This window comes from Epinephelus fuscoguttatus, linkage group LG5 (assembly GCF_011397635.1).
Source record: "Epinephelus fuscoguttatus linkage group LG5, E.fuscoguttatus.final_Chr_v1".
Lineage (NCBI taxonomy): Eukaryota > Metazoa > Chordata > Actinopteri > Perciformes > Serranidae > Epinephelus > Epinephelus fuscoguttatus.
Window position 1 is genome coordinate 36,988,666 of NC_064756.1, and position 22,354 is coordinate 37,011,019.

Genomic DNA, 22,354 nt, shown 5'->3' on the forward strand with positions numbered 1-22,354 from the left:
ACTACTAGCTTACCCCTTCTTCCATCAAGCGCAGCTGGTTGCTATTGTAGGTAACAGGAGCACCAATGGGTCAGGGCAAGAACAACTGATGTTGCAACCAGGAAATCCTCCGCAGACCAGACCGCCTCATTTCAGAGACTGTTTGGTTTGGCTGATGCAGCCTTCAAAGGATGTGGCCAACATGGACTGCAAAGGCCACGTCCTTCAAACACAGACACAAACACTGACACAGCTAATGGAGAAAGATGATGCGAGTCGTGCATTCAGAAATATTCATTCTGAGTGCCGGAGCACAAACTGGGCTGTTCATGAGTTTATAGCACTGAATGTACCATTCAGTAATCCAGAGCACCGCAATCTTGGAGTGGCAGAATGCACTCTGGGCACTCTGTCTGGGAAATAGAGCAGCAGAGCACAGAGCAGAGTGAATGTGTGATAAACTTAACTGTTCGTTAATGAATGTAGAAATATGACGCTCTTGGTTTCTTCAACCAACAGGACTAATTTTAGTGTAGAGCATTAGACTGCATTTATGAATGCACCATATCAGGTCACTCACTCTCCTGGACAGCAAATGTTACTTGAATAAGTAAACACTGACCAACAGGACTAGACTGGCCAACCTGTATGCTCTCACTGGATGCATGATTTGACAGGATTGCTGAGGGTGGGATAGCCGGCTTAGTGGTCGGTTACTATGCCAACCTTACAAAGGAGACAACACTTGAACAGTTTCCTCCGGTTTGTTTTGCTATCGAAGGTGATTTTAGCTAATGCGCTAAAAAGTAAGCGTTATGGAGAAATCCAATATCCCTCTTAATACTTCCCCAATTTCTTACAACAGTAAATACTTTTTCCTTAACCTGATATGACACATGGGCATTTTTAATAATCACCTCTGTCCAGTATTTTCGTCTTATCACATTTTACTATGGTTGTCTTTGTTTTTGTTGACAGGCAGTGGTGGCTGGTATTTGATGAAATGTGAGTTTTGAACCATGACTCCTTCTATTCTGGTCCTCAATAACACAACAAGATGACATTTTAAGATTCCTATATAGCCTACAGCTGTCACTTCTGCTTCTGGTGCTCTTGGAAATTGTATGTCCTATTCCAGCTTTTTGCATGTCCTGTTTTTTTGTTGCATTTTAGGAAGCCTTGTGTAACCCCTTGACCAAGGGACTGCAGATGAAAAATAGTCTTTTGGCTAATTCAGACATTTTCATACCATGTGTATTTATTCATTTGCACAGTCCCTTCTTAAATAAAATAAACTCAAACTGAAACAGGACTTAAGAACAATTGGAGTTCGTTTTTGGGATACCATTTTCTGTCTAGATAGCTTTTTGTTACATAGATTGGACGCTCTTTTTTCCTTGATGAAAATGGGACATGACAACATCGATAATTTGCACCAGACCCGGTGTGTATAGATATCATGCGGTGTGCAAAACTGCAAACTTGTACATTTTCCATAGACATGTGATACTAAGTGCAGCACTTTCATTGTTGACACAGAACCTAATGAGTAAACACACAGTAAACACCTTGTCAGGTGGGATAATTGTAGTGTGAAGAAGGCTGGAAAGTGGATGGGGATCCAGAATAAGCTCCTGAGCCCATAATGCCCAGTTACTCCTTGCACTGCGCATGCCCCTGCCCCTTAGGAGAGAGATAAGGCAAACCATAATTACCCTCTAAATGCCAAAACACTAGTAATACAGTTGTCTACCATATTTGACAAGGCTTAGTGTCGTCCTAGGAAGCCTTAGTGCTCGCGTTTTTCCTCCTTGTCCTCTGTGTCACCCTGTTCTTAAAGGTCGATGTTTATTGTGTTAAAGTTTAGGGTATCATATGTCTCGCGCTCTTCCTTTGCACTGTATGGGAAGTCCTTTCTTTCTTGTTATGTTGTCAGTATGTCCTGTAATGCTCACAAAAGCTACCGAGACAAATCCTTGTTTATTTCTTGCTGTATATAGCAAGTAAACTTATTCTGGGAGAACATACAGAAGGAAATTGAAAAGCTGTTCCCATGGAAGTCTATACAATATCAAGTAGATTGGATGACAAAAATAGGTTGAAACATTTTCAGCTCATGTGGATGAGTCTTTACCTGAACTCAGACTGCAGAGAGCCGATCTGTTGCGTCCACTTGTGTCTTTCCATTGACTTTGTGTGCTGTTACCTCTAAAAAGTTGCTTTGATTTATTCCGCCATTCACAGCAGAAAACATGACAGGCGCTTAGAAAAAATAATCATCCTCAGGGGATTGCATCCTGTTTTGTATCTAATTGTTCTCCAACTGTCTTCATCATTCTGAAACCATAAGTAGGGTGGGAATTTGGCATAAACAGCTTTATTAATCTTTAACCCATTTTTGCTATACTATGCTGGAGTAGAGTTCACAGAATGAATGTTTATGTGACACCTGACTAAACTTTGATTTAACTACAGGTTAGTCTCTATATATAGACTCTACAGACTAGGCTGTTTGTAGTCCTCGTGATATTGACCAATCACGTTTGAGCCGGCTGCAGTTGTTGCCAGGTTAAATGTTCCATGCAGTGAACTAACGAGGCGGAATATAATTGGCGTCACTGCAAACTCTGAATCCATCGCAATGGTTCAGCATATTTACTTATATATATGAACGGAAGTCGTAAACAGAAATTTGCCTCCTCTGTCCAAATCAAACCGGAATTCCAAAAAATCGGGGGTCTGCCCCCAGAGGCTGTATCGCCATCTGCCGGAAGTCAGACTCTGAATACAGTCGATGGGTTCCAAGAATGACTACAGGTGAACTTCAATGATGAAGCCAACATAAGTGCCATAACAGGCTCAGGGTCAGCAATTACAAAAGCATGTAAAAGTTAAGCGTCTTGCTGCAGGGGTGTGCAGCAGGCCGATGCACTCGTGCCCCCTACCACATTTCGATGATAGATCTGCCACATTTGAATCCATCCCATAATAATCTGGGCTAATTGAATATTAGACCAACAGAACATTTACACAATCATATTAGATTTCTTTCATACCATGGGCATATATTATTGTCTGAATGACACAAAGTTGAAGGTATTTTAAAAGCCTAAGGACCAATTCATAGTTAGTGTATCCAGAAGCCTTCCCCCTTCAGCGGTTGCTTTACACATCAGTATGGACCTACAGTTTGGCTTGTCATTTTGTTTAATTCATATGCATAACTGGTGGACTGTAAACATTGTGATGTGAGGCTGCATTTTTTTTTCCAGTAGAGTGGTTGCTATTGCAACATAACTCATGAAATGCACTCGAAACATGACACAAGGACTTAGCATGAAGTTGACTTTTTAAAATCCTGTTTGGGCTGTACTATCTGAAAGGATCAGTCTACCTAAGGACTCCTCAGGGTCTCCAGCCCCTCATCCTGTCCAAAAAGGTGTTGACAGACAACAGGCCATCATACCCACAACACCAACTTATCCTAACCCTGCTGTTCATCGGATAAACACAGAAATCTTCCTCCTTGACCTGTGACCTCAAAGACAATCACATCTTCATACAGCTTATGCAGGAGTTACTACTGTGTTGAATTGACACCTTCAGCATAGGCTTAGCATTAGTCTCGCTCACCAGACCTTTCTCAAGAAAAGAAAGGTCTGGCTGTGCCGACTCTCACTTTAAGGTCCCGTTTATACGACAATGATTTCAACTGTAAATGGTAAACTTTAGTTGCGTTTTGGCTGATCGTTTACACAACAGTGGCGTTTTGGGTGCCTGAAAATGCAACGTTTTGCAAACGGATTCCAGAATGCAACTTTTTGGAAACGGCAGCGTCTCCGTTGTCATGTAAACTTGCAATATGCAGTTCCTCTGAAAACGGAGACTTTTTGCACATGCGCATTACGGTTCCAGTCACTAGGCATGCCGACCGTCATAACAACAATGCTGAGCTCTGTTTGTGCTGCTCACCCTGTTGATTTGAAGTGAAGTGTAGATCTACTGTAGCAACTCCACCTCCAGAAAAAGTTATCTGTGCATGCTTTTGCCATTGCGTATTCTTTTTTTTGGTTTGTAATTACCATGTTGTAGAGGAAAGCGCTTCAGCGCAGGCGCAGGGCGTCATGCCGTGGTGTTGCTTTGCAAATTTACACTGCCACCCATTGGCCTGGCATGCATAATACAGCATTTCCAGTAGATTTTGCGGCTCTGAATGAATGGGGATCGTTTCAATAATGTCATCATATAAACGCATACGTTTTTTAAAATGCAAAGGACAGACTTTTCCATTTTTAGAGAAACCGTTGTCGTCTAAACAGGGCCTAAGATTGGAGAAAAAAACGCTCCGGCTTTTTTTTATTTCTTTCAACCAATCACAATCATTCTGGGCGGTGCCACAGCAATGGTGCGCTTGCAAAAATATTGCCAGGGGGAAACAGGTTTTGGTGTAACACGCCCACAAAAATATCGCCTACGGGACGCGAACCATAGCAGAAAAATGGCTACATCCCCGCAAGATCAAACACTGCAAAAGTTAGTAAAGGACGTGTTGAAAACTGCTACACAACTGGAGGTGGTAGGGCGGGACTTCAGCGGGTGGCTCGTTCTGCCCAATGAGAGGCTGATCTATGCAGCGAACTTCCGCCCACTCAGACTAGCTTAGCATAGATGCATGTCCTACACCGTAGCCCCCCCAGAAATGTAAAGTCATGTAGCAGCCTCCTGCTTATTTTTGGTAAGATGGAAACCATTTCCCATGGTGGAAACAAAGCATGTATTCACAAATACATCACAAACAATAAATTGGGAAGGCAGTAAAGCCCCCACAAAATGGAATTCAGTGTCTTCTGTGTAATTTATCCTGTTTTTATTGAGTAGGGGACAGTCTGGTAGCCTCTAGGCTAATTTATGCAATGTAAAATATCAGGCTTATGCTAGTAACTTTAGCATGATGTATATGTTGAAAAAAAAAGTTGAGACAAGTGTACTACTGTACTAAGTGTACTACTGGTGAATCATGCGGGTTATAACTGAATTTTGTGACACTACCTTTGTAAAATGTTGCTGTTGTTCCTGGCTTTATAGAGAAAACGTCTTTAACTGCAAGGCTAATTTATGCAATGTATAATTTCATAGGCGTATGCTAATAACATTAGCACGTTGCATTTAAACGTGTCCTGTCGCTGTCCAGCGTTTTGGAGGCGTAGCTGCAGTATAAATGTTAACGACAGCAGAGGCCACTTATGCACATTTATATAACAGCCTTCATCGACACATCATCACTCTTTGTGCAACATGTTGACTGTTTATGACAAAGTGTTGTAGCTGACCCTTTTACACCCTCACCTACTTCTGTTTCACTTGTACTGCCCATCACAGAATATCTTTCAACATCCCCAGTAAATGTGCCTGGATCTGCTGAATTCAGATACAGTTGCACAGTATGTGGGTGCAAAGAGTGATAAAGAGAGAGTTGTAACATGATGCAGTGCACTCTGGTCTATATGCTGCTGTAAAAGAAGATATCTCTGCCTCTTCTATAGACAGATGGAGAGTACAGTATCTGCATGTAATTATCCCCCATGGTTATTCACATGATTTCTCTGTCGTCTCATTACAGAGTAATCATTTGCAGTTTGTCAAGATTAGAAAATCATACAAACGTTTTTTTGTTAAGATTCCCCAATTCCACTTCAGATACAGTGGGGAAAAATGCCTAAAGAGAAACAACATAAAGACAACGGAAGTTGCTTTACCAGCAAGAAATAATTATTACTGAAGGAACCAATTAAGTTACAGAGAGAGCTCTACAGAGCGTCTGCATACATGATGCAGCCACTCACTGCTGCAGGTAAGACTGAAAGTTCTTGTTTACTATGCACCCATCCAGATTACCTTGAATGACCTGATTATCTGAACCAGCAACCTTTGACCATAAACTGACTTTCCTTTAACCATCACACACACATGTTGACTGTCAATAGGTTGTAGGACTGTCTGCTTGCAGCTTGACATCATCAACCTCAGTTCAGCAAAACTGTCCCAGCTTTTGCTTTTAAATTCCCACAAATATATTTGTATTAATAGTTAAATTTTAGCTGATTTAAGAGTTCAGCACAACATGATTTATTGTGTAAATCAGACATAAAATTTATCATTTAAATTAGTATTAATATTAAACCACACACTGACAAACTTACCAAGTTTTTGGCTCTTTTCAACCAGCTGGAAATCTAAGCTCATTTGCCAGTGGGGGTCGCTATGGGTTCATGTGCAAGGAGATGAGCGAGATTGCCAATTAGAGTTGCCAGTTCGAGATGAACTGCGCCTCGCCTGGAAAGTAGACGAGAGCAGGCGGCTGCAGCGGGGGGCGGTGAGAAAAAGCTACGGTGAAGTCGGACAGTTTCCAGCTGCCTTCAGTCAGTACAGGAAGTCACAGACACACTTGCATACTGTCTGGAATGATGTCAATTCATTAAATAAGTGATCAGACCCATATATCAGTTTGTTTTCAGTCTCCAGTTGTTTTAATTATGATAGATTAATTTATTAAAATGCTTTACAGGTGATCTGTAGTTTATGTTCATGGTTTATCCTCCATTTGATATGAATTCTCCTGTAAATCAGCATCATATCAGTTTGACCTGTCCCCTCAACTACACAGGCTAAATAAACTATGTCTGACTATAAGGTTCATATTTTCAGAGGAAAAAGAAATACAAGACAACAGCTTTCATTAAGGCTCAGTCAGATACAGTCAGGGCTTCACAGCTGTACACGTTATTTAAGAATCCTCACATCCCACTGACCACAAGTCTCCGTGTTGCTAAATACTTCAATAATTAAACCGTCCAATATTAATATACAATAGACTATAGTTTATGATGAATGTATTTAGTCTCTGATGACTAAACTTCACCATCAGTCACATATATTTTCTGTTCACACAATAATCCTTCAAATCAGACAAATACAATCTTAATCTCTAAAATTCAACAAAAATGAGTAGTTTATCTAAAACGTACTGACATCTAAACCAATCAGCTGTTAGATCAGGTGAGAGCCAGGCGGTGCAGTCGGTGGAGAGCAACTGCGGCGCCTGGCTCTAAAAACTGCAGCCGCCTCGCTCTCGCGGTTTTATCGCCATCCACTTTCGTAATATGTCAGAGCAAGTTGAGATGAAGTCGGACACAAAACTAACCGGCATGCATTGTGCGCCAATCGCCGGTGATCAGATCTGCGCAGGAATGGCTCATCTTGAACAAGCCTGACAGTGGATGAGCAGTCTCACTCAGAGGCCCCTGGTGAGCTCAGGCAAGGAAAGTCAAACACTGTTTATTCACACACACTGCAGTGACACATAGCCGGTTGAAAATCGTAAAAGTTTCCCTCTGACAGTCGAAAACTTGATCAGTTAGTTTTTGGTTTACATTTTAAATGGAAGTAATAAATAATAAATGCCAGTTGGGTGAGCGGTTGACTTAATATAATATTGCTCTATTTTTTAAATTCACGTCAATTTTATCAATTCTGTAATTAATTTGTACACATTTCCTTCACTTCCATTTTTTTCCCCAAAAATATTTGAGACAACTTTCTTTAAATGATAAACAGGAATTTTGTGTTGAAAATGTTAAATGTAAGATGGGGAAAAGAATGGAACTTGGCGGTTTTCATTATATCACTACTGTTCAAATCAAATCGGCTTTATATCAATCAAATCAATTAAATCAGTAATTTATCACTTTTTCATTTCGTATCCATTTTTACAGATCCATTTACAATTAACATACATTTTCATCACCTAGTTTTATCAATTCATTTTTGTTACTTTAACCCATCATAAAAGGAAGACAATGAGCCTCCACTCAGTGGTACCTGGGTAAAAACTTTATTAACAAAACAAAAGAAGGCAAAGCACAGCTCAAGCTCACTTTCACAGCACAGCAGAACTAAATTACCCTTCTGTCAATCGCTAAAAGTGCCACAATAATATTAATAACAACATCCATCATTGTTACAATTAAATATTAAAATAACACAGCCACTCGGATATAATGCATAATATATAAATTTACTCTATAGACCTTTGCAACATTAACAGCATCTACAGGAGGAGGACAGCCTCGGTCATGCTCATTCTCTTGCATTGCAGTGCCATCTAGTGATACATACAGTAGTAGTACAATCAGAAACACAGCAGGGGCGAAATGAGAGGCTCCGCACAGAGCAGCCACTCCGTACCTTTACAGTTGCCAACAGCAATCTGTAATACTGCACCAGAAGAGTTTGTAAATCAGGCTGAGGGATGGAATAGTGGAAGATAACAAGGCAATGGGGTTATAGTAGGATTTTTAGAGGGGAATACCACCCATTTTAGGAATTCTAATACAATCTTCCTTTGCCCCAGGACAGCTCAGTCACTTCTTCTAAACATGCATTACTTTTTCATAAAGCTAAAGCCTAATTGACAGAAACACTGACTTACGGCTTTAAGAATGAGCAGTGCATACTCACAAGAATCTGTTGCGCTCACCTGGGGTGCAGAAATGACATGAATTCTTAAAGAGCAATGTGATTTTACATGTTTTAACCCTGTTATTTCAAATCATGTATACTTTACATCACAGCTCACCATTTTGCAAACCCAGCTGCTGTTTTAGATAGTCAAGTATATTTATCTTCAGTCTTCTCAATCCATTGGTTTCCATACATTTGGTATGGAATAAAAATCTATTAGAAAATATTTTTCTGGGTAATACATTACAAGTACTGTAGTGGTCAGGCAATATTTCACCTTCCAAACACTTTACTTTGGTGTCTGTCCACAGACTGTTGTTCCTCATGTTTTCCTCTTTAGCGCTCTGCTAGTAGCCGCACAGATCTGTTTAGCACGTCTGACACTCGACCTTTGACGTCGTCATTGTGTGTTGTGATTTGAACGGACAGAGTGTCTGGACTGAGACGCATCTGAAGAAAGCCGATTGGAATTGCATTTCAAATCACCTCCAAATGTAGTTTTGATCAGATTTGCAACAATCACCAGATTGTCAGTGACAGATAATGGATGGAATCAATTACAGTGAATCTCAGTTCTACATAATTCTCTGTCAATCTCACATTCTTGTTGAGTGGTGAAGCTGATCTAGTGTAGAATGATTTGAGAAGTCTGTACTACATTAACCAATTAACCTTACGCAAGTTTTAAGAGTCTGCAAACTGATTTTCATACTTTATGGAAACCAAAGCTGCTTGGAAGAGTAAGAAACATATCCTAATATAGAATACTAAAATCTGAATATCACCCTAACCATAACTGTGTAGCATGCATTCAAAACTGGTCAGCACAACTGTAAAGTTTACATTATTTGTAAATAAGGAACTAAAACTTGCAAACACACTTTCCCTTTAAAGCAGGTGGATCTTCCATTAAAGGGGGTTAAGATACAGTTTAGGCACAATTAGTACTAATGCTAGATCACAGGTTAACTGTTTCGTCACCACCAGCAGCTTCAGGCTGGGTTGGTGTTGCAGTAGTTGATTTTTTGGGAACAGTTCACTTCCTGCATGGCAACAAGTCATTTTCTCTACATTCTATTACAAACAGCAGGACACTAAATATTTCATTTATTACAATGATACTCGTCATCTCATCTGGTGTGACATCTATGGGTCAAGTTGTATGTGTGTGTGTGTGTGTGTGTGTGTGTGTGTTTCCAGTAGGCACAGTGGAGATACTGCCCCCTGGTGGCAGGAGGATAAAACAGTGAAGAGGTGACAGGCGTCAGAAAAGATGCTGGTCCCCACTTGTGGGGGATTAGAGATGTGGGTGGACAGCATTGCCTAGACCACCCACTGCAGGATGCTGGTGTCTTTCCCACCAGTGGAGATCAGGTGACTGTCATCGTGCAGGAAGGCAACGTTGGTCACGTGACTGCTGTGGCCACCATACTCGTGGCTTGGAGCCTGTAAATTAGAGTGGGGCAAAGGGAGGACATGAAACGCAGTAGAGTTATGAATTAGTCAGATGCTACATGGTGAAGTTTACAACAACAGGGTCAGTTATGGATATAATACAATAAGAATGCTTTATTTAGTGAACAATCACCCAAAATTAATAACTGATGAACTGTTTACACAGATCAGCCAAAATATCAAAATCACTGGCAGGTGAAGTGAGTAATCATCTCGTTGCAATGCAGTGTTCTGTTGGTAAACCTCAGGGCCTTGCATTCATGTAGGTGCCACATCGACATGCTCCACCCACCCAAACATCATTGCAGACCAAGTGTTTGGGTGGGTGGAGTGCGTCATGTGGCACCTACATGAACGCCAGCCCTGAGGTTTCCCAGCAGAACATTGCGCTGCAACTGGCTGATAAATGTTCATGAATATTCACTTCACCATCAGTGGTTTTAATGTTTTGGCTGATCGCTGTAAATCTTCATAGGAAGCTCTGCCAAACTGCACCTCCATGTTTCTACAGTAGCCCAAAACGGACAAACCAAACATTGGCTCTAGATAGGGCCATTTACGTTTTTGCGTCGGCCACCACACGTAGCAGCCCCTCCACAATGGGCCGAACGTGTGTTTTTGTACAACCATTTTATTTAGTGCTTTTACCAGCCTTAATCACTTGGTCCTTCTGTTTTACAGAGGAAGAGACCTCTGCAGATTATTTCGCTCCTGCTAAAAACCTTCTGAACTACAAACCTCCTGAGCAATATGTGAGTACAAACACACAGAAACTGATGTGTTGACAGTGTGGAAGTGCTTGTGAGTGAACATGACTGACCCTTGGTTGAGAGCAGGGGAAGGTGAACAAGTGCACTTTGCCAAAGTCATCAGCAGAGGCCAGCAGGGATCCGTCATGTGACCTGCACACGGCGTTGATGTCTGTGCCGTCTGCTCCATCTGGCCAGATTCCTGAGAGATAGAAATACAGAATAAGTCAAAGGGTGAGAAAGAAAAAGAAACATAATATAATACTGAGATTGTCTTCATGTTCTGCTTCTGGCTGCAGCAAAATGACGCTCGGTGGTTCGATCAAAGGTCAATCTGGACTTTTCTCCAACAACAGAAGTGAGTGTCAAAATTTTGCAGGTTGGTGAAATTCACAAAGTATTAGGGTCTTTATATCGACTTGGAAACTTCAGAAGGTTTGAATTTTTTGTTACAATTTAGAGCTGCCAATGAGCACATTTGCTTGGTGCAGCTTTATGCTTTTTGTTCTTCCTGTCAACTACTCTGAGCATCAGCCAACTAATGCTAAAATGCAAAGTATTTAAAACTGAAAAGTGAATTTGATAATTCACCTGGTGACACTATGGAAAGAGTCAGCTTGTTGATCTCATGTGAACTCATGAGTTTAGAGTTTTATGGACTTACCAAAGGTGTTGAAGCTCAGAGTGCAGGTGGAAGTGGCCCACTCCAGGTTGCGCACTGTGTCCATGTTGGTCACATGTTTACCACTGGATGCCTCCCCTGACAAAAAAAAAAATACCAAAGAATCATCATGCTCTGTGATTAAAATGTCACATACACATTTTATCTGTCTTTGAGACATGAGTGATTTGATTTGATATATTTTAGCATAAACTGTCATTTTGGCAATAAGATTAAAAAGGTGATCTTTAAGTGTATGTGAACAGAAGGAGGACCCACAGAAGAGGATCTCGTAGTCTCCTGAGTTGGTAACGAGGTACTGACTGTCTGCAGACCAGTCCAGATGGGTGACAAAGCTGGAGTGGCCCTGGGGAAAAGGAGAAGTTTATGTTGCTTGAAAAGTGATCACACAAAGACGGAGGGATTCATTCCAAACACTCCATTTTGGAAAACGTGACTGAAATTTCAGTAAGTGTTTTACTGAAACTGACTCAAAGGAGTCAGATACTGCTTATTATTCATTTATGTCAGGATGGAAACATTTATTTCAGCACTTCAAGTTAAAGTACCAGTTAAGTTTAACATTAAATAGATTATAAAGTTATCCATCTTTCAACTTTTCTCCTCTAATACAGTTGCACATCAAGAGCGACCAAGTGTGCACAAAACTGCTGCTACTGCTCAAATGAAAAAAAATATTTTAAAGCTTTCAGACAAGTGAGACATGAATTGTGAGAGGGCTTATTGTAGGAATGTATACTTACAGTGCATTTCCCCACACGGCTGTACTTGCGGCCATTCTCCGTCACAGCATAGATGTAAACAAAGTTGTCATGGGAAGCAACAGCCAGGAAGTTACCGTCTAAAAGGCACAAGAGTTAACAGTCCTGTTAGCAGAGTTAATACAGCACTGAGACATGACCATTCCTGAGCCATGTTATACCAGCGGCTCTTGTCACTGTGTCTACAGTTTGTCTTTTATGGATCAGGGTCAGTGATGTGAACAGCTTATGTTATACCTGGAGAGTACTTGACGTTGGAAATGATCTCATTGCCGTCAGTGTGCATAGAAACAAGATCCCGGGTGTCAGCGTCCAGCACCAACCACCTGCAACACAACACATACACATCAGAAATCTGGGAAAATGACCCTTCACAGGTTGATGTCTTTAAAAGAACAGTGTGTAAGATTTAGGGGGATTTAGTGGCATCTAGTGGTGAAGGACTGGAGATTTCTCCAAGTTAGTGCACATTTACGCACAAGGAGCAGCGAAACTTTATTATTCTAGAAGCTTAAAGTTTTTCTGTTTCCTCCTACAAGTTTGTAACTACAGTTTTTAGTTTTGTTGCCTAAATGTCCCACTATAGTTGCTACAGTGACATTGCTGCTCTGACTGCATTACTCTCAGCAATAAAACGCTAGCTTCTTCAATTTGCCAAATCAGCCATGTAAACAGCAGTGCGCCAGGTGCATACCCACCTAGGATTAATTACGGGACTAAATACAACCCCCTTGCCCCTTGCACTTTACTTTGTGCCCAGATTATGCGCCGTTTAACTTGCAAAAGTGGATTAAGACACGCCCTAAATGCAATTGTGCTATGTACTTTAGACCATGTACTATAGATGGTTTAAATAGGGCCAAAGACTGTAAATATGCTTGGCCAATTAATCCAAATAAATATAAACTCAGTAATGCCTCTTTACACAGTCTATAGCTTTACATGGTTGCTGCTTTTAAATAATGGATTAGTTGTCTTGCATGATAGTTGTTGCTGTGAATGTTGTGAATGGTGGTTAGTGTTAAGTTCTGTGAAGCTGACCTTCCAGTCATGGTCCCCACAGCCAGAACAGCCCCACTGGGATGGAAACCTACAGACCTCCCTGGATCCTGAAGCAGAGAAGATGATGAATCACTTTAATCAATTTATGACTCTTATTATTGAAAACAGAATTGTCCAATTGCTTTTAAATTCTTTGTTATATTCTAGTGCTGTCAGGTCAGTGCTTAATGTTCTGATGTTTAAGGCACAAAACAAATCTACATTCTACAACCAGTCACCTCGATGGTCTTGCTCCAGAGGGGCTGATGGGAGATAGTGTCCCACAGATGAACCTGTTTGTCCTGGGAACAGGTGACAAACTGCTCCATGGAGGGATGGATGTCCAGACCCCACAGCTCATCTGTGTGACCCTGTAACACAGTACATGTCTTATTTAATATACTGGAGACCACCATGTGCACACAGTTAAAATGTTTGTTACCACATTCCATTATAAATAAAATTATCAGTGTGCTCTTCTTAAAAGAGAAAGTGTCAGTGTGTGTGTGTGTACCTGTACAATAGGAGTTAATGTATCAGGGAAGGCGGCTCTGATGATGGCGTTCTTAGTGGTTCCTACAAAGAGCTCTCCAGGTTTACCTTCAGCCAGAGCCCGCACAGGACCGAGCGACTCGCCCACCTGGACACACACACAGCACAGGCTGAAAGAAAGCCTGCATGTTCCTGTTAAAGAGTCCCACACATTGTTTAGATCACTGGTTCCCAACTTGGGGGTCCTGACCCCCACTATGGGCCTTCTTGATTTTAAGAGGCTTAAGAAAACTTTTTAAAAAATATATACAGTGGGCCAAATCTCAGCCTTTCATATTTTTTCTGTGCAGAAAACAAAAAATGACTTTTTTAGAACCTTATCCAAGATATAAACTCAAAAATATCTCACAGGATAATGGCACAGTGAAGACCTGAACACAAGCTATATTCATAGAGTCTTTACTCTCTGCTAAACAGCCCTGTCCTGCCTCAGGAAAAGTATGCAGTAAAAACAACCAAAGAATTAATCGAACGTCAAGCATCAGGGAGAAAACACTGAATTTGTCAAAAAAGAAGCCCATTAAGTATATCAGTATAAAGTTTATATGACTAAAATATGACTAAAAATATCAGGAAAACTCATCTATGACGGAATATTCACAAGAAATAATCTGCTTCAAAGATTCAGTCAAACTGCTTGTTTTACACAAACTTCTTGAAGTTACTGCGTTCACTATTTTGGTTAATTGTACAGTTTATCAGTTGTTTTGCACTGTGGTAGTTGTTGTTATGCATTTAATATAATACGATATGTCCGTAAATTGTCACCTAGTCATGGGTCGTCAGTACTCCATGATTGAACAAAAGGGTCTCTTAAGGAAAAAGGTTGGGAACCACTGGCACAGATCACGATAGAGCTCAAAGAAAAAAGGACTAGGCCAACAAAGTCATTCAGACTTAAAATACTTGGCAATGTCAAGAATGAAGACACCATTTTGTGTTAAATTCAGGGCTGTCCCAAAGGATTCCAAGTTTTGAAGCTTTAATCGTTGCCATGGTAATCAACATCAAAATCAGTATTCCAATTCCTCATTTTTTATTTCGTTTTTTCACCAGCAAACTGGTGAAGGAAACTGAAAGTAAGTGTAAAGTTATTAATAATTTAGTGAAAGTGCTAATTCCTGCCAAAGTCAGGGTAATTTTAAGTGGTTCAATAGTGTATCTGAATATAAACCCCCCCATGTTCCTGAGGTCCTGTCACGTCCAATTGAAGCTTTGAATATCAATAATAGCAGTAATATTAATATAATATAGTAATGATTACAGGGGATCAAAGCTCCAAAAATGGTATTTGGGACAGCGCAAGTTATGATGCCTCCCTAAAAGGCTCCAATAATATCAAAGGGACACAGATTTTCTCAGAATTATTCTGACTGTGTCCCTTTAATGTAGACAGGACACTTCAGCTCCCTTACCTCCATCTCCGCCTGTTTTCTGTAGTCGTGGTCCCACAGCACCACCTTGCGGTCCTTCCCTCCTCCAGACACCATGGTGCCGTCTTTCAGGACACAAACAGAGAAAATCCCTCCCTCATGAGCCCCCGACACCATCTGGCTAATGCGGTTCCCACCTGTCAATCGGAACAAGGAGCAAATTGAAACACAGAGGACACAGGTCCTTTTATATTTTCAGGCTTTTGAATGAACAAATGAAAACTGCACATTACAGTCACTTGATGATGAGCCCAGGGAACATTTTTCTGCCTGAGTTGTGAAGGAATGAGTGACTTCCTCTTAAAATAAAACTGTGCGCCACAGTTTTATGGCTTTGTTTAAGTACTGATCCATGACTGGGATATTGGTTTGATTTTTCTGTATCTTTACAGGTTGCTTTTCAGCTCTGCTGCATTAACATTTTTCATACTTCAGTGACCAGCCAGTCTTTCAGTGTTTGAAGGTCATTGTTCTCATTGCGATTCTACCTTTGGCCCAGACATAGATGTTTCCACTGGAGTCTCCTGTGATGGCATCTCCATTCTCAGCAAATGCCACACACAACACATACTTTGGCTTCTCATGTTTCTAGAGAAAAAGAAAGAGACAGGCAGAGAGAGAGAGAAGAAATAATTTATTGCATATATGACTGCATTTATTTTAGCCAACTGTGCACAATGAAACAACAACTAAGTGTATTTTAGGGTTAACTTGAGGTCAAAGGGTTGTTATCATGGCCGTACCTCGAACAGGCCCTGTTTCTTAGTGAGAGTGTTGCCCTCCATGGTCCAGAAGTTGATGTGAGATTTTCCACAAGTGACAATCAGATTGGCATCCATGGGATGAAACACAGCGCCCAGTACAGAGTCATTGGAGCACTGCAGAGACACGAGGCATAAAGATGCAAACATGTTTAGTGGTCTGAGAGGAATTTGTAATATTGCAATCCTTTTGTCCTGGTTATCCATACTGTTTGGTAATTAAAGGGCGGGTCCATCTGTGTTCCTTTCTGTGTTTCTCAAATGCAGACTTCAACTCAATGGTGACGTAGGTTACAGTGCCAATAGATCAACAGTCATTTTATTACCTACAGTTACAGGGCAGCAGAGAGATTACCTGGGAACAGAAGCTACAGTACGCAATGTAGCGTCAAGGACCATTCTGAAGTCATCAAGTACCATTCTGAAGTATGGGGCGTCAGTGACTTAGTGGTAGAGCAGGCGCCCCATGTACAAAGCTGTTGCCGCAGGGGCCCGGGTTCGATTCCAGCCTGTGGCACTTTGCTGCATGTCACTCCCTCTCTCTCTCCCCCCTTCACGCTCGTCTGTCCTATCTATTAAAGGCTAAAAAATGCCCCAAAAAATATCTTCATGTACCATTCTGAAGTCATCAAGTACCATTCTGAGGTCATCAAGTAACATTCTGAAGTCATCAAGTACTATTCTGAAGTCATCAAGTACCATTATGAGGTACCATTCTGAGGTCATCAAATACCATTCTGAAGTCATCAAGTAACATTCTGAGGTCATCAAGTTACATTCTGAAGTCATCAAATAACATTCTGAGGTCATCAAGTTACATTCTGAAGTCAAGTACCATTCTGAGGTCATCAAGTTACATTCTGAAGTCATCAAGTACCATTCTGAGGTCATCAAGTTACATTCTGAAGTCATCAAGTACCATTCTGAGGTCATCAAGTTACATTCTGAAGTCAAGTACCATTCTGAGGTCATCAAGTACCATTCTGAGGTCATCAAGTTACATTCTGAAGTCAAGTACCATTCTGAGGTCATCAAGTACCATTCTGAGGTACCATTCTGAGGTCATCAAGTACCATTCTGAGGTCATCAAGTTACATTCTGAAGTCATCAAGTAACATTCTGAGGTCATCAAGTTACATTCTGAAGTCAAGTACCATTCTGAGGTCATCAAGTTACATTCTGAAGTCAAGTACCATTCTGAGGTCATCAAGTTACATTCTGAAGTCATCAAGTAACATTCTGAGGTCATCAAGTTACATTCTGAAGTCAAGTACCATTCTGAGGTCATCAAGTACCATTATGAGGTACCATTCTGAGGTCATCAAGTAACATTCTGAGGTCATCAAGTACCATTCCAAGGTCATCATGTAACATTATGAAGTCATCAAGTGGCCTACTGCTGTGGACACCACATTAGTGTGGTTATGAAAGTCACATAATATCATAAACTAACTAAGTGATCAGTGATAAGCAGTAACTCCTCGTATTCTGTGACGTAAAATTACTGTTTCTGTCAGGAGTCTGGTGGCTTTGAGCAGAAGCAGGTGCAAATTGTATTTTAGCCTCCTAAAACAAGAAACATCTAAAAAAATAATCAAAATCAGGGCTTGAGAAAATAGCATTTGGATGCTAAAACATATATACTTTGACCAAAATTTGAATTTTCGGATTTCAATACATCAGAAACACTACTGAAAATCTACAAAATGATATGAAAACAAAAAAATAAATAAAAAGAGAGAACCGCCCTTTAAAGTTTCGAACCAGGAGCTCAATAATGTTGCAGCTTTATCAGTGGGATCAGGATCAGGAGGTCAAAGGTAAAAGCTTTGGGTACCTTGACATCAGCAAGTTGCTTCTCCTTCTGCCAGTTCCAGACTGACAGGATGTGATCATTGGCGTCGTCCACAGCGCAGAGGAAGTTGCCGCCATTCTGAGAGCAAAACAAGGAGTAAGGTTTTTAAAGAGCAAAAAGGCAGTTACATGTATTTATTAGCATAACTTAATAAACATTTACTCTTTTGTAAATCACCAGTCAGTGCCTGATTGAACTGTGCACAGCATCAAAGCCTCAGTAAACTCTACAGGATTGGAAGCTGCTTACCGACTTAGAGAAAGCCACACAGGTGACCGCCCTGTCAAACACTCCCATCCCAATCACATGGAGCGTGTTGAGGCTCACAGAGTCCCAAACACGAACATGAGGAGCCAGCAGCTGAACAGACAGGCAACAGGGTTTAAATCAGACAAAGAAACAGTGTCAGATAAACCAATTTAATAGATGGAAACAAAAAACTGCAGTAAGACAAAAAAGGATCTGATAGCATAATTTAACAGATTCTTTTTTTTTTGCTTTATTTTAAAAGTTTTGTTTCATGTAAAACTATAAATCTTCTTACTCTTCATGCTACAGCCCTTCCTGCACAAAATAAGTCTTTAACAGGATTTCTTTTACTATTTATAACCATTGGCATTTGAATGCTCTGGATTTTTTCCTCTCTTCAGCCTTGTTCAAAGTCAGCTGTATCAAAATTTAGCAGTGAGTAAAACAGTAAAACTAAGTAGGAGGATGTGAATGATGGTTTTCACAGTACCTTTCCATCTTTAGAGTTTCCAGCCACTTGCCCCGTTGCTATGGTGACCATGTCAGGATGAACACTCAAGCTATGGAGAACAAATATAAATCATTACTTCATTTTAATTTTTTAATGATGCTCCTGGCTTTTATAGGAAAATTTTGTGAAATCGCAGAGAGACGTTCCACTGCAGATTTAAACAGCTGATTCAGATTCATGTGAACACTGAAATGATATGACAACTGGGGATTACTTCTACTCACAACTGTTTTGCATAGACTGAATCACGATGTTTGTTTAAAATAACTTCCGCATACAAGACTCCTGTATCACGTATATAAAATCAATCGGTGCTGAGCAAACGCTGTCTCAATTGTTTCATTTTTAGCCACGTAAAAAAAGTCCCACTGAAAAATATCAGCATCAGTTTAAGTGTACACTTTATTTAGAATATTTTCACCATTTCCTCTTGCCTTTTCTGAGGGGGAACTGAGGCCATTATCTCAAGCCCCCAGACTCCATTAACAAAAAAAATGTAATTTTACTTAACAGTGACACTGATCTACCGCTGCCTCAATGTAAGATAAAGGGGTTAAAATATTCCAAATATAGCATACACTTAAACTGATAGACTTTTTTAGGTGGTATATTTTGCTGTGGGCCCCCTCCACAGGAGGACGTTGTTTAGCTTCCATGCCCGTAGATTTGGTTAATCAAAGACAATAGCAAAGGAACACGGCACATAAAATAAGTGTCGCGGAAACGTCTAATGGGTTTAACTATATATCTTTAAACATTACAGTTACGGCTAAAAATCACAACAGTAAAAAACAAGTTTGCTGATTTGTCTGCAATGCAAAACAGCTGCTAGTTGTCTACCCGTAAATAATTGTTGTGGTTAGCATGACATCACAGCGATTTGGTCTATAGCAAGAAGAGTACTTAATGTGACGCTGTGGGAGAGGAGAACACAATTGGTTCCCTGTACAGATGAGTAGCTTTCCCAGCATGCCCCAGGGGGGATTCAGTTTGTTTACATCCCAGTGTTTCCAGTCACAGAGCTCATTCAGAATGTCATCTGGTGCTCATTAAGTAAACCGAAAATCACATACATGATAAATACAGTGAGCTGCATGAAGCTGTCAATAACGTGTGAAATATGTGAGTTTCAGATTTGACTGAATAACAGATGAGATGGATAAAGAAGACTTGCATGAAGCGTTTAAATGTTCCAACAGTGCTGATGTGTTGTTGAAAAGTCGTCTCACAGGAGATACAGAGTCACTGCTCTGTTTAAACAAATGTTTCCTCATCCGGCTGCTTTCTGTGTCCTGTGTGTTATTCTACGTGTGTGCTGAACACTGTACTTATGTAAATTATTTTTCAGCACAGGCTTTAATCAAAGAGGATATGTGTCCATGCACACAAGAACCAGGGTAAACGGGAGAATCCAGGTGAAGCAGGAAGTCAGACAGCAAGTTAGTCTACCCTGACCTTATGTTATATGTCAAACCCCTGGAGTACAGCTCTTATAAGCCTGCTGTCTTCTCACCATTTAACATCGTCATTGTGGCCCAGGTAGTGTCTCTGCTGCTGTTCCTCGGTGTTGTACAGCACCACCACAGAGGCGTTGAAGTAGACAATCTCTCCTGTGGGCAGCAGGTAGAGGTTGGAGCGGCAGTCACGTCCACGGTAGCCATACCTAGTCCACGCTTAAGTTAGGGAACATGACCAGGACCAGCAAATGAGAACATGTAATATTCAAAAGAAAAGCTTGAATGACCCAAATATTATATTTTAGATTTACTTCCTTCCAAATGACTGTGTTTCATTAATGGAGTTAATTATTCATATTTCTATCCATCTGTGAATGTCTATCCCAGGGGTTTTCAAAGTCACTGTGCACTGTCCTCTGATACAAACACAGGATTAACAGACAGACAGATAATAATTCATTCATTTCTCATCCATTCAAGCACTCTCTCCTAATCCATCAAAAAAACAGTTTCTGTGTGTATTTCTTAGTGTCCCTCTGCCAGTCTGAAGGATACACCCACTGCAGTTTAAGCTTGCGGTCAGGTAGGGCCACCTTCTGGTCGAGGCTGTAGCTCTCCCTCTGCTGGTCAGGGATGTGCATGGTGACAGGACGACCTCGGAGGAACATCCTCACGTAGCCGTCCTCTGGAGGGAGAGAGACAGGGAAGAAAAAAAGAGATGCAAGTTTATGTTGAGGGAAAGGAACAGAGAAACAAAAGTCAAGCTTCAGAGACACAGAGACACGTGTCTCTTTTGAAAATGACAACACTGCATATACTGAAAGTTACAAAAGCTCAGAGTCTCCATTTAAACACAGACTCATCCACACACTGACTTCCATCCTCTTTCTTCTAATCCTCTTTTTTTAGTGTTTTAGTGCTTAAAAAAAAAGTAGGTTTTCCTGACCTGACTCTACAAAAACAGGTGAGAGAATTGTGGCTCCTTGAAATCTAAAATCCATCGTACAGTAAAACACATCATCTACTCTGCAAAAACAGAAAGGGGCTCTTTCGAAGGATCACCAACTGAAGTCACTGACAGTGACTACAACAAAAACAATTAATTAAAACATGAGTGGGGTAAAAGCTCCTCTTACCTGCATTAAAGGTGCATTCTTTGGATTTGCTGAAACAGAAAAAAAAAACCCCAGAATGAAATGTTTCCTGTAAAGATTGTTGAATACCATGAGATAATTCAGGGTCTGGCTGTCATCATTAATGGAAAAATAATGGTAGTGCAAGCAGTAGTGCACCACATGTGTCAGCAGGTAATCAGACAACACACACAAGCTCCTGAGACTTTGTTCCATAAGATCACGAGTTCCTATAAGGTTCTGAATTATTTATTCTTTGCTCAACAGGCTGCAGCCCTCATTTTCACATTAACTGGATAGTAGGGAGCTGCAGAGCACAGAGTCAGCAAAAACACACAGGCCATGCATCATATAATTCAGACTTAGAAGACAGATCTTATCCTTTTCTAATTCTTTTCTGAGATGATGGACTCTGGAGGCAAGATGAAGGTCCCTCATGCTTGGAGAGATTCTTTTTCATGTACAGTGCATATTAACTAGAATGTTCAGTATGCATCAAACATGTGCAATTGAACAGTGGCATGTTTTTAAAAGGGCTGCCCCCTGAAAGTAAAAGATTTGAATCAGTTGGGGACCCCCTCAATCATCTAAAATTCCTTCAATCTGAGCAGCATTTTTATTTTTTTTTGTTCAGTCAGTATACAGTATTTTTGGGGACCGTGATCCTCAAATTTAGCTGGAGAGTGAGAACTCTTTGCTTTCTGCTCTCAGCTCGCAGCTGCGGATCCAGACCCATGGTAAGTCTGAGTGAGATGGAGGCGGCTGCCCAGAGAGAGAGAGAGGCTTTGCCCGGTCAGGCTCTGAGATAACGTTATCTTCTGCCTTCTGCCCAAAAGTGAAATTACAGCTCACAGCAACTTAATACGACATAGTCTCTGCATTTTGTTTGATATCTAGTGTTGGCAAAAAATTATGCTGCACATTTCTGACCGGTCATCAGTGTGTTAGCATGCATTAGCTTGGAGGGCTAACTTGGCTTGTATACGATATCACATGAATGTTGCGGTCACTCTGAAGTTCCTGCTGAGCCTTATTCAAACTCTATATGGAAAAAAGAGCACAAATAGTTGAATATTTGTATTGAACAGACAAATCCGATTGACATGACTAAGTCGAGTACAGTCCTAGTTTCCAATGCAACAACAGGTCGCTTGAGGTTGTTTGTTCAGGCATCAGAAATATTAAGACCATGATTTTAAGGTATGTTCATTTTTCT

General features: G+C 40.7%; 1 protein-coding gene and 1 long non-coding RNA gene across 5 annotated transcripts in view; one reads left to right on the forward strand and one right to left on the reverse strand.

The window, feature by feature from the left end:
- Positions 1–7,830: 7,830 nt before the first annotated feature.
- eml2 (EMAP like 2) overlaps positions 7,831–22,354 on the reverse strand; it is a 44,923-nt gene continuing 30,399 nt past the window's right edge. For all 3 annotated transcript variants that reach the window (XM_049577518.1, XM_049577517.1, XM_049577519.1), the window contains 18 exons: positions 21,142–21,170; positions 20,561–20,690; positions 20,062–20,211; positions 18,528–18,597; positions 18,038–18,148; positions 17,771–17,866; positions 15,916–16,050; positions 15,661–15,760; positions 15,155–15,309; positions 13,702–13,827; positions 13,427–13,558; positions 13,188–13,255; positions 12,384–12,472; positions 12,129–12,226; positions 11,644–11,731; positions 11,368–11,463; positions 10,775–10,905; positions 7,831–9,945 (listed from right to left, as the gene is read on the reverse strand). In XM_049577518.1, coding sequence (XP_049433475.1) covers positions 9,823–9,945; positions 10,775–10,905; positions 11,368–11,463; positions 11,644–11,731; positions 12,129–12,226; positions 12,384–12,472; positions 13,188–13,255; positions 13,427–13,558; positions 13,702–13,827; positions 15,155–15,309; positions 15,661–15,760; positions 15,916–16,050; positions 17,771–17,866; positions 18,038–18,148; positions 18,528–18,597; positions 20,062–20,211; positions 20,561–20,690; positions 21,142–21,170 — 1,927 coding nt within the window. In that variant the 3' untranslated portion in view covers positions 7,831–9,822. The remainder of the gene's footprint in view (positions 9,946–10,774; positions 10,906–11,367; positions 11,464–11,643; positions 11,732–12,128; positions 12,227–12,383; positions 12,473–13,187; positions 13,256–13,426; positions 13,559–13,701; positions 13,828–15,154; positions 15,310–15,660; positions 15,761–15,915; positions 16,051–17,770; positions 17,867–18,037; positions 18,149–18,527; positions 18,598–20,061; positions 20,212–20,560; positions 20,691–21,141; positions 21,171–22,354) is intronic.
- LOC125889490 (uncharacterized) lies at positions 16,768–17,276 on the forward strand. Of its 2 annotated transcripts, none has more exons than XR_007449456.1 (3): positions 16,768–16,798; positions 16,901–17,117; positions 17,251–17,276. It is a non-coding gene; the product is annotated as an uncharacterized LOC125889490 (long non-coding RNA). The 2 variants fall into 2 exon arrangements; XR_007449457.1 differs by lacking the exon at positions 16,768–16,798 and adding an exon at positions 16,810–16,840.